This window comes from Artemia franciscana, chromosome 4 (genome assembly GCF_032884065.1).
Source record: "Artemia franciscana chromosome 4, ASM3288406v1, whole genome shotgun sequence".
In the NCBI taxonomy this organism is placed as follows: Eukaryota; Metazoa; Arthropoda; class Branchiopoda; order Anostraca; family Artemiidae; genus Artemia; species Artemia franciscana.
Window position 1 is genome coordinate 17,325,507 of NC_088866.1, and position 12,972 is coordinate 17,338,478.

At 36.0% G+C, this 12,972-nt stretch overlaps 1 protein-coding gene across 2 annotated transcripts in view; it reads right to left on the minus strand.

The window, feature by feature from the left end:
* LOC136026076 (uncharacterized) overlaps positions 1 to 12,972 on the minus strand; it is a 134,696-nt gene that overhangs the window by 62,978 nt on the left and 58,746 nt on the right. For both annotated transcript variants that reach the window (XM_065702269.1, XM_065702270.1), the window contains 2 exons: positions 10,789 to 10,907; positions 6,190 to 6,339 (listed from right to left, as the gene is read on the minus strand). In XM_065702269.1, coding sequence (XP_065558341.1) covers positions 6,190 to 6,339; positions 10,789 to 10,907 — 269 coding nt within the window. The remainder of the gene's footprint in view (positions 1 to 6,189; positions 6,340 to 10,788; positions 10,908 to 12,972) is intronic.

The following is a 12,972-nucleotide window of genomic DNA, read 5'->3' on the forward strand; positions in this document are numbered from 1 at the left end:
ATACCCTATGGTCATTCTACCTTCCCCACTAAAAGTTCTCCATAAACAACCTAATCGTGCTTAAATCCCCCTCCCATAAAATTATCCTTGGACATTTCCGTCCTCACTGAAAATTCCTCGGATCCTACCCCCTGAAAAATTTTTCATCACTTTCATTTGAATTTTCCTGTTTTTTATTTAGTTCCTGATTTCTTTTTAAATTGTGCCAAGGATTTGCCTCATTGAAGGAGGATTTCCCCCCTAGTGCATGGAAAGTCCCCATTCAAGAAATGTCCGTATATCCTCTCCGCTACGGAAAATTTTCCCCGACCAATTTAAGTGCATCTCCCAACAAAAATACTATACGTAAACAAGGGGCAAATTGCATAGCTGACATCCCCTTTCCCCAGGGGCTGTAGAGTTTCATATCATCCCAAGAGGTATAGTTATCGGACCTTTCATCTATGCTGAATCAACGGCTATTTATAAATTTTGATCAGATACTATTAGAGAAAAAGGGCTCTGAGAGGGGGCTATTTGGCCTCCAATGTTTTTGGTCACTAAGAATGACACAAGAACTTTTAATATTCCGTTCAACTCAAACGTCTCCTAATCTTCTAAGATAATCGGTTTGATATAGTCACGTCTAGGGAAAACAAATTAATGCGCACCCTTGATTTTTCTTTTCGTAAAAAAAAATGAAAAAAAAGAAAGCAAAATACCATATTTTTCTAGGGAGGAGCTTGAAACTTCTAAAATAGGGTTCTCATTAATGCTAAATCTCATGATGTGATTTTCGCTAAGATCGCCTGACTTTTGGGGGTTTCTTTCCCCATTTTCCGAAAATCAGACAAATTATTGGAGGTTTGTAACTTTTGATGGGTAATATTAAACTTAGTGCTATTGGTTAGAGTTTCCAAGTCACCACAAAATGCTTAAAAACTTTACAAAAAAGATTTTAGAATAACATCACTATATATATATATATATATATATATTAAATAGTGTTATTTAATTCATTGGATACACTTCATAACAGTCCGGTATCTTGTTGAGCCTAGCACTGGAAAGTCCACCCCTCTGACCCCTTTGAATCAATGTACAGGTAAGAATAAGATTTTAAATAGACCTGATTGAAGGAGAAAAAATAAATTCTTACACGTAAGTTTTTCTCCGAAATAGTCTCATGGTTTCGGTTATATCATAAATATACCACAAGGTGTATTAAAACACAACGAATATGAAACGTTCTGGCCATTATAAACCGGGTTAATAGTAGTAGTGTAAAAATTGTGTAACATAATATTCTTCACTTAAAAACGGAAACTCTTTGTTATGTTTTTAGTACTTATCTTTTCAAATCCTCTGAACTGTGAAATCTTGGATTCCGAATTGTTATTTCCTCAGCTACCGGATATTCGATTATGATTCCTGATAATCTAAACACGTTACCAATATTGCTAATTGCCTACCACGTTTAACAAACTGGAGGGATATTAATTTTCAAATTGATTACAAATTATTCCGCTATGGGGTATTTTGTGAGATGGACTGGGACATTTTCTTTTTAGTCACAATGACATGGCTAGTCTAAGGGGAGATTTATTTAATCGTGGAAATGATGAGCTACTAGTGGGGATCCTTAAATCAACTTCTCCTAGATACAGAGTTGTAATATTATTTGAAAGGGTTTAAAGGCTCGAAAATAGAAGTTTTCTTTTATTTCTCTGTATCTTGTTAATTATTATGCGTATTCTTATCAGTTTTGTATATGGCTTTACCAGCTGTGAAATACATAAATATATTACTATATTATATAGCAGATTCGATCAAACAGTTCGTGGTAACGAACTGTAGAAAGGAGCGACCCGGCTAAATAATAACCGAAACTTTAAAAAACGGAATTTGATACCAAAGTTACATCTAAAGAACCGAGTTTCAATGTTGATTTTAAATATATAAGTTTCATCAAGTTTAGTCTAACCCATCAAAAATTACGAGCCTGGGAAAATTTGCCTTATTTTAGAAAATAGGGGGAAATACCCCCTGAAAGTCATAGAATCTTAACGAAAATAACACCATCAGATTCAGCGTATCAGAAAACAGTACCATAAAAGTTTTAAAGGGCACCCAGGCCCCCTCCCACGCACATTTTCTCCCCAAAGTCACCGAATAAAAATTTTGAGATAGCCATTCTGTTCAACTAAGTCGAAAACCCAATAACTTTGTCTTTGGGGTCGACTCAATCCCCCAGAGTCCCCAGGGAAGGGGCTGCGAGTTACAAACTTAGACCATTGTTTACATATGGTAATGGTCATTATGAAGTGTACACATGATTTTAGGGGGACTTTTTTACGTTGGGGTGGGGGTGGGTCGGGGGAGGGGGTTCCATTGGAGGAAATTTCCATGGAGGAATTTATCATGAGGGGAGAGATTTTCCGTGAAGGGGGCGCAGGATTTTCAAGCATTATTAAAAAAAAACTATGAGAAAATAAATATATTTTTTTCAACTGGAAGTAATGAGCAGCATTAAAACTTAAAACGAACATAAAATATTACGTATATAAGGTGGTTGGTCTCCTCCAAAATACCTTGATCATTACGCTAAATTATCTTTAAATAATTTCAACTATTTAATCTACAGCCTTTGTGATTCAGGGGTCATTCTTAAAGATTTGGGACAAATTTGAAGCTTTAGTGTAAAGAGCGAGGTATTGACGATGGGGCGAACCCCCTTATGTACATAATAAAAATACACAAATATAGAAGTTCGTTACGTAAGTTAATTTTTAAGGTACGTATGTTTATTACTAGCAAAAACGTATGTAAAAAAAAAATAAATGAAAAAATCTAGTTGCATTTTTAAGTAACCAAACATTGGAGGGCAACTAGGCCTCCTTCCCCACCCCTATTTTATAGCAAAAACGTCCCATCAAAATTATGAGAAAGCCATTTAGCAAAAAAAAATGCAAATTTCGTTTTATTTATTCAAGCGCGGTGAGCCAAAATCAAAACATGCCTTATTTCAAAAACGTTCAGAAATTAAATAAAAACACAAGTTTTTTTTACTGCAAGTAAGGAGCGACATTAAAACTTAAAACGAACAGAAATTATTCTGCATATGAAAGGAGTTATCCCCTCCTCAACGCTTGCTCTTTCCGCTAAAGTTTTTTTCATTGTTTTAAAAAGTAGAGTTGTGACAAAGACTCAAACTTTAGCGTTTGGGAGGGGACAAAATAATTTCTGTTCGTTTTAAGTTTTAATGTCGCTCCTTACTTGCAGTTATTTCATACCAAAACAAATCTAGTGCATATTGGTCATTGTTACACAATACAAATATGAAATGCATTGTCAGTCTTGAAATTTATGACGAAGACATTAGTTTTATCGTCCTCTTGAAGACTTTTATTTAGGCGTTTATTGGACGTTTATCAACAGACTTTCGTCAAGAGTTGTTATCAGGAGACTTTCGGTTGTTCAGGTTCTGTATTCGTCAATCCAGAAAAGACTTTTAAGTGGCACTGGGTCAGAATTCAAATGACATCGATTAACAGGGTAGTTGTTTTCCAAACCCTATACTGTTACAACAAGTCAGGTTTAGTTTTTGGGCGTGTTTCAAAATGTTTCTTTAAAGTCTTGTTCCTTGTAATTTGTGTAGCTGAAAACAGCGAAAAGTTTTGGGGAATTTTGAAAATTAATACAGAAAACAGATTTGCATAGATACCTTATACCTTTTTTCGGGATTTCAAAATTTGAAAGAGGGTACATTGTAATAATTTCGTGGAAAAATAGTCTTAGGGTAACCCCCCCTCCCCCAAATAAAAAATTCAGAGCAAAACTCAGTAAATGCTTCCCATAAAACAGGTACTTCTATATTGCAAGTCAATTTTATGAGAGATGACTGATAAAATCCGAGTTTTTTCCTTACAAAACTCAAGAAATAAAGGCATCAATAGGCAAAATACCCGTTTTTGTTTTGTGCTTTATGGATGAAATAGTGTAATGATCGTCTTTTATTTCTTTTAGTAACAAGGGAAGGAGATTTGCTCGGTAAAAAGAAACACGTTTCTAAGATCTTTTTCCAAAAATATTAATAGTATCAATTCTGATCCTTACCAATCAAAAAATTGTTAAAAGATTGACTGATTATTCGTTAATCAGATACCGAAGATAGACCTAGTTTTAACATAGGACTTTATTTCTAATTTTTACAAGTTTTAAAATGGCTCTTTATTTTTCTTTGAAAAATTTCTTTTCGGTACGGTTTCAAAATTAATAGTAAAAAGATGGGATACAAGAGATTTTGTGCACAAGTAACTACGTGATTTAAGGAGAAAAATAAATCTCATTCTATTTTGCCTGGTAACTTCGTGAAATGGTGCTTTGAACTATACAAAGGAAAAACAATTTGATTTTACGAAAACTCTAGTTCAAAATAACAATATTTTAAGTTGAATAAGCTGCAAAGAAAACTCTTGAAGCTCAATTGACCACGGGAGTGATTTGCTATGCGATAGAGAGGGCCACTTCCCCCCTATCCCAGCCCCCTTCCCATCTAAAATTTTACATCTTCAAAAACATTGTCAGAACTAAGACAGGCCTACATAATTCAAGCATCTACAGAAAAAAAAAAGAGTTTTCTTTGAGAAATTCGAACTTCGTGGCAACTTCGTGAAATGGTGTTCTGAACTATACAAAGAAAAACAAGCTTATTTTACGAAAACTCTAGTCCAAAATAAGAATATCTTAAGTTGAATTGGCTGCAAAGAATGTTCTCGAAGCTCCATTGACCACGGGAGTGATTTGCTATGCGACAGAGAGGGCAACTTCCCCCCTATCCCAGCCCCCTTCCCAGCTAAAATTCAAGCATCTACAGAAAAAAAGATCAATTTTCTTTATTAAACCTATGCCTTTATGGGATTATATGCCTCATTTTTCACTTTTTACTGCCATTTTCACTTGACTTTGGAAAATCGGCTCCAACTTAGCCCCCCTTCAGATTTTGACAAAATTACGCCGCTGCAGTTGACCAGTTTTGTCAACCAGTAAGGTTTAATTGACGTGCTAATTAATCAAACAATCACTGCACATAAATTTAATACAAATAAGGAAATGAAATACAATGCAAAATAAACCCAGATCAGAATATTTAAGAATAGTAATTATGTGATTGATATTCACTAACCACTGTCAAACTGTCAACCTTAAATTGACAGTTTCTTCTGGTTATTGTGTCTCTAATTTCAGCAAAATTTAAGAAAAATATATTATGGAGACTAGGAGAGGGAAGACGAACATTCCAAAGGTTGAAATACTAACCTCGATCATTGGCATCGTTTCTGGGGAGGGGGAGCTGCCCTGGCAAAAGTTTGTAGAACAATTTTTTTATGTAGCCCATGTCCCTTGACTCTCCAGATGGAGACCCCTCTCGCCCCCACGATAAAAATGATGGAGCTGCGCCCCTGACCTGGATACTAACCAGAATGGTAGTATACCAATTTTTGGAAAAATAATCGGGCCGTTTCCGAGAAACCAAAATATATAGATAGATACACATTTATTGCTCGTTCAAAGATATAGACAAGATTCTTGTTATGTCCGTAAAACAGCAAAATACAAAGAATTGCAAATACGAAGCTTGTTTTGGCATCAGTTTATGCTAAACTGGAAGAGAAAAATGAACTTTGCGAAAATCAGAGCAGTGGAGACTAGCTGTTTCCTTAAAATGAAAATTTACAGATCCACCGAGAAAGATGAGTGGCCTTGTAGAGAACATGATTGAGGAATTACAAGGTTCCACAATACAGGGGATATGTCGCAAAATCTACAAGTCTTCTCTAACTTATATATTTCCAGTTTTGACGAACAAAATATCCGCTCAAGGGCGCATCCAAATTGTTCGGGGAAGGCGGGAGGGTGATTAAAATTAAAACTTCTTAAAACGCCCACAAAATTTATCTATGTGTAATTTTTTACGTTTTTATGAGTCAGATAAAAATTTCAGGGGCAGGGGTTCAAGCCTCATACCCCTCTTCCCCCTGAGACGGCATTTTATCAGCCTAAGGTTGTTGGATGATCTTCCAAACATCTAAAAACCATTTGCATATAATGATATAGAGGGTTTTTCTCCATAAACTGATAATGTTATATTTTAGTATCCCTTCTATTCTCTAATTAGTAATGGCTACGCCTGCAATAATATTGAATTACCTGCAAGACTCTGATTCAAATTCTGATTCACAACAGGAACAACAAATAGATGCTTCGTCAATATCTACGATTTCTTCGATTAAGTTGTCAGCACAATCTTCGCAATCCGAATAATTAGAATTCCCATCAGGCGGATCTCGTGAAATTTCACTGGAAAGATAAATTAATTTACTTTCTTAATATAGCGAATATTTAGATGTAAAATGGGGATTTGGCTCTGGGTAAAGCCAAAGAGAAGAAGAGAGATTACTGTTCTATACCTTACATGTTAAAAAAGTACGCTTTAATTCTATTTGAATTAAGAATTACGTGAGCCAACCACTCAATTCCTTAAGTGCATGCTGGAAAAGGGAGCTACACAATACCATTGGCTGATTCATTTGCATCAAATCGGTGCCGAAACAAATAGTTCGTGGTAACGAACTGTAGTAAGGAGCGACCCGGCTCAATAGTAAACGAAACTCTAAACAAGAGCTAAGAGCTCATATGGCACTTGTGACGAGGCAAGAAGAGCTAAGAGCCAAGAGATCATTTGGTATGAGCTCTAGCAAAATTCTATGAATCAATAGATTGATTTAAAAGGAAAATAAGAGAGTTAATGCCGGTCAGGATTTAAAATATGAGCTCTGAGTCACGATGCCCTTCTAAATACCAAATTTCATTAAGATCCGATCACCCATTCGTATGTTATGAATACCTAATTTTTTTTCTAATTTTTCCTCTCCTTTTAGCCCCCCAGATGGTCGAATCTGGGAAAACGACTTTATCAAGTCAATTTGTGCAGCTCCCTGACACGCCTACCAATTTTCATCGTCCTAGCACGTCCAGAAGCACCAAACTCGCCGAATCACTGAACCCCTCCCCCAACTCCCCCAAAGAGAGCGAATCCAGCACGGTTCTGTCAATCACGTATCAAGGACATTTGCTTATTCTATCCACCAAGCTTCATCCCGATTCCTCCACTTCGAGCGTTTTTCAAGATTTCTCCTCCAACTCCCCCCAATGTCAAAAGATCTGGTCGGGATTTGAAATAAGAGCTCTGAGACATGAATTCCTTCTAAATATCAAATTTCATTAAGATCCGATCACTTATTCGTAAAATAAAAATACCCCAATTCTCACGTTTTCCAAGAATTCCTGTTTCCTCCTCCAACTCCCCCCCCCAATGTCACAGGATCTGGTCGGAATTTCAAATTAGAGCTTTAAAGCGCAAGACCCTTCTAAATATCAAATTTCATTAAGATCTTATATTTTGTAAAACGAAATCGTGGCTCAGCCTGCATTCCACTTTTTGGTCGTATAAACACTCCTTAGACGGATTGGGTGGTTGGAATTAAATTACCAAGGATATCAGACAAAAAATTTGCCCCCCCCCTGGAAAGTGACAATTCTCTAAGAGAATCTTTAAATTGCTCCAAATTTGAAGTTTTTTTTTGGGCATTGTCACATTTTCTTCAGTGTTGTCACGTTGAGCCATAAGAATAAACGGAATTTATTGGTTAAGCTTAACAACTTTTCCGTCTGTAAAAACTAAAACCTCAACAATAAATTGATCCCCAAAAAGACTGCATCTTCAAAAAGAAATTTATACGATTTAGCTCTTAGCTATTATTATTACTTTAGCTATTTTAGCTCTTTACGCTAAAGTTTTTTTACTGTTTTTAAATGTAGAGTTAAGAGAAAGAGTCAAACTTTAGCGTAAAGAGTGGGGCGTTGAGAAGGAAAAGCCCCTTTCATATACGGAGTAATTTCTGTTCGTTTTAAGTTTTAATGTCGCTCCTTACTTTCCTTTAAAAAACTTGTTTTTTTTAATTTAATATAAAAAGAGTCAAGAGCTCATATGGCACTTGTGACGAGGTTGGAACCCAAGACTAGACACAGCACTAGAGTTATCGATTTCATCGTCCTAGAACGTCAAGAAGCACCGAAACCACCAAAACACTACAAATCTCTCCAATTCCCCGAAATTGATCTGATCCGGTCCGCTTATGTCAATAACGTATCTATAACTTGTACCTATTCTAGAACTCGCCAAAGTACTAGAAACCTCCTCAACTCCCAGAAAGAGATCGGATCCGGTTCGGTTGATGTCAATCACGTATCAAGAACTTGTGCTTATTCTTCCCATCAAGTTTCTTCCCAATCTCTCCACTCTACGAATTTTCCAAGATTTCTTTCTTCCCCCTCCACCTACTATGTCCCGAATTGAAAATGGAGCATCTCAGACATAAGATCTTTCTATATATCAGGTTTCATTAAGATCCAATCATCCATTCGCAAGATAAACATACCTCCATTTTCATGATTTACCCTCCCTCCAGTCCCCCTCCCCTTAGATGGTCGAATTGGGGAAACGACTATTATCAAGTCAATTTATCAATGTCCCTGACACTCCTGCTATTTTTCATCGTCCTAGCAGGTCCAGAAGCACTGAACTCGCCAAAGCATTGGAAAACCTCCCCCTCCCCCAAAGAGGGTGGATCCAGTCCGGTTATGTCAATTATGTATCTAGGACTTTTGCTTATTCTTCCCATCAAGTTTCATCCTGATCTCTCCACTCTCATCGTTTTCCAAGATTTCCGGTTTTCCCCTCCAACTCCCCCCAATGTCACCACATCTAGTCGGAATTTACAAAAAGAGCTCTCAGACATGATGTTCTTCTAACTATCAAATTTCAGTAAGACCCGATCACCCGTTCGTAAGTTAAAATTACTTCATTTTTTCTATTTTTTCCAAATTACCCCCCCCCCCCCCTTCCAGCTCGCCCAAAGAGAGTGGATCCGGTCTAGCTGTGTCAGTCACGTATCTAAGACTTGTGCTTATTCTTCCCACCAAGTTGCATCCCGATCTCTCCACTCTATGCGTTTTCTAAGATTTCCGGTTACCCCGCGCAGCCCCTTCCCCCCAGTCTTACCGGATCCGATAGGGATTTGAAATAAGAACTCTGAGACACGAGATCCATCTAAATAACAAATTTCATTAAGATCAAATCATCCTAATGAATTCCGTCCTTAAGTTAAAAATACCTTATTTTTTCTAATTTTTCCGAACCCCCCCCCCACCAACCCAAAACCTCCCAAAATAAAGCGGATACCGTCGGCTTAGGTCAATAGCGTATCTAAGACTTGTGCTTATTCTTACCACTTTGTTTCATCCCGATATCTACACTCTAAGATTTTTCCAAGATATCCGGTTTCCCCCTCCAACTCCCCCCAATGTCACCGGACCCGGTTGGGATTTAAAATAAGAGCTCTGAGACACGAGTCCTTTTAAATATCAAGTTTCATTAAGATCTGATCACCCGTTCGTAAGTTAAAAATACCTCATTTTTTCAATTTTTTTCGAATTACCCCCCCCCCCCACTCCCCCAAAGAGAGAAAATCCAGTGTTGCTATGTCAATCACATATCTAGGAATTGCGCTTATTCTGCCCGTCAAGTATCATCACGATCGCTCCACTCTAAGCGTTTTCCAATATTTTCGGTTTCCTCCTCCAACTTCCTCCAATGTCACTTGACGCGCTCAGGATTAAATACAAGAGCTTTGAGACACAAGATCCTTTTAAATATCAAATTTCATTAAGATCTATTCACCCGTTCGTAAGTTAAAAATACTTTATTTTTTCTATTTTTCCGAATTACCGAATTATGTCCCCCCTCCCCAAACTCTTCCAAAGTGAGCGGGTCCATTCCAGTTATGTCAATTACGTATCTAAGACTTGCGCTTATTCTTCCCACCAAGTTTCATCCCGATATCTCCACTCTAAGCGTTTTCCAAGATTCCTGGTTCCCCCCCCCCGAACTTCCCCCAATCACACGAGATCCGGTTGGGATTTAAAATACGAGGTTCTTCTAAATATCAGATTTCATTAAGATCCAATCACCCGTTCGTAAGTTAAAAATACCTCATTTTTTCTAATTTTTCCGAAATGCTAAAAATTTCTAACGGAATCTTTGTCTTTAAGATGGTCAGTTGACGATGAAGCTCGCAAAACGATTGCTACGGTATCAAATTTCAAATAATAAATTTCAAATTAGTGTTGAATAATGCTAGGAAAGAAGCAAATAAACAGTTCAATATCTGACAGATGAAACTGAGCAATTTTTAGGAAATATTGTTAATTCCTTTTGAGGTGAGGTAAGCGATGCAATAAACGCACTGTGGCGTCAATTCATAAGATTTAGAAGGGGATGGGTTGTCTTTCTCAAAATTTAAGACGGTGGCAAACCTGTTATTTTTTCAATTTCTTAATGGAAATGCTAGAAAAGGACATTTTTCAATAGATTACCTCAAGAAACCTATTTTTTAAATCTATGAGGGGAACAAATCTAGTAGCAGGGAACAAAACCCCCTCCCTCGATTGTCACCATTATGTTTACAGAGAGTTCCACCAGTAAAGTCAATATGAACATCTGAATAGGATTTGTATACAACTCGTTTTGCCATTCGGCGTGTGTCTTCTTACTAAGGGGGTGGGTTGTACTTTTAATTCAATGGATTGTGAAAAAGGCACGAAATGAGTGAAAGTTATGATGTTCTGAACTCATTACTTTTTGTACACAATATCATAATTTCATGTTTTCAATTCAATGACTCTTACCAAAATTCAGGCTTCGATGAAGAAGAATCTTGAGGACAAGTTCTTGGTGTCGAAACTTTGTCAATCTTATGAACTACTCCATTCCAGTAGTTGTGAGCAACCCATATCATAAAATTTACCTAAAAGAAGTAATATAAGGAATGAATTTAGGCCACGTTTCCTGGACTTCATAATGGTTGCCACAGGGTGAAAAAAAATTAATTTTTGAAAAATAACATCAGTCACCAAAAACTCAATACATTTTTGAAAAAATCATTAAATGAGCAAAAAAAAAAAAACAAAAAAACGCTCGAATTATAATTTAGCTGATTCAGCAAACAACATGCTTTTGCATTTTAAAATCGCCGGATTTAGTCACATTTTTATACTTTTAATAGTGTTTGGGCAAGTTCAAAGTCAAATGGAGACTATTCAATGGAGTCAAATAGAGCATGTTCAAGGGAGAGGTTATGCAATTACTCCCCTAGATTTTGAAAATTTTCTTTATTTGGAGTTTCATTTTTCTATACAAAATCCCCCTTGGGCTATGTTTTGAAAAATACCTTTTTTGTATTTTTATAAAAAGGACTGAATAAAAAAGAATCCTCGCCCCACCCCCTGCATTTTACTGAATTGGCATCCTTGACTTCTCTTCGCAATCTTTCAATGGGCTTGGCAAGCGGTGATCAAACCGAAATATTTACTTTCTCTTCTTAGAAGCTTTTCCTTGTCCATTTGAAACCCTATTTTTTTCCTACGAATTGGGAAATAATTTTCTTTTTGCTGTAATTGAGGAGCTATTATAATTACTGGAGCACCAGCGAGGATCTTTAAAAATATTAATTTTGGAGCATTTTTATTGAAAAAATAAACTGTCCTCACAGAAACCCTTGTCCTCGCAGAAACCCATAGACATTTGCAATAAAATTGGATCTTTACATTAAACCTTTCATTAGAGAGAGAGAATAAAAAAAAAGATTTTGTTATAGAAGAAAAAGAAATTGATAGGAAAATAAATGATCTATCCTTTCCTTTTCGCCTCAGTATCATAAAAATTGACTAAAGAACTACTAAAGAACTAAAACATAGAAAATATTGAAGTTTTTTTTAACCCAAAATAACTGTAAGATCTTTATTAAGTTCTGGTAAGCAGGTAATTCCAAAAACCATACAAAGAGGTAGGCTACATATAGAATGCCTTGTTCTTGCGGAAAATTTTAAGTTGGGTGAACCCAACAAAATGTAGAAAATAAACTCCAAAAGCACAAAGTGGTAATATACTATTCCTTTACGTGCAATAAAAAACAAAAACAAAATAAACAAGAACTTCCGATTCTTTCAGTTTTAGAACGTCTGTTGGCTCTTCTGCACCATAATATGTTTCATGAAATAAAATAACTAATAATCGCATTGTACTATTGCAAAGTTTTAATGAAACTAAAGAAATCAAATATAAAAAAATATATACAATGGAATCAGTATAAATAGAAACGAAAATAAATATTAATTAAATCCGATAATATTTTAATCAAAAACTTTCCTGAAACTATATATGCTTTTAATAGTAAAGAAGATGAATTTTGCATATTTAGCCTCACATAAATTTTCGAAGCTTAACAATCGTTTTTCTGTCAGAAACTAAGATCAGAAACTTATTTACTAAACTAATTTTACCAACTATACTAATGAAAAGCTATCAAACAGTTCGTGGTAACGAACTGTAGTAAGGAGCGACACGGCTCAATAGTAACCGAAACTCTAAAAAATGGAATTTTGATATCAATAGTTACATCAAAAGAATCGCATTTTAATGCTGATTTTAAATATATAAGTTTCATCAAGATCAGTTATACCCATCAAAAGTTACGAGCCTGAGAAAATTTACCTCATTTTAGAAAATAGGGGGAAACACCCCCTAAAAGTCATACAATCTTAACTAAAATCACACCATCAAATTCAGCGTATCAGAGAACCCTTCTGTAGAAGTTTCAAGCTCCTATCTACAAAAATGTGGAATTTCGCATTTTTTGCCAGAAGACAGATCACGGATGCGTGTTTATTTATTTATTTTTTTTTGTTTGTTTTTTTTCCCAGAGGTGATCGTATCGACTGAGTGGTCCTAGAATGTCGCGAAAGGGCTCATTCTAACGGAAATTAAAAGTTCTAGTGCCCTTTTTAAGTGACCAAGAAAATTGGAGGGCACCT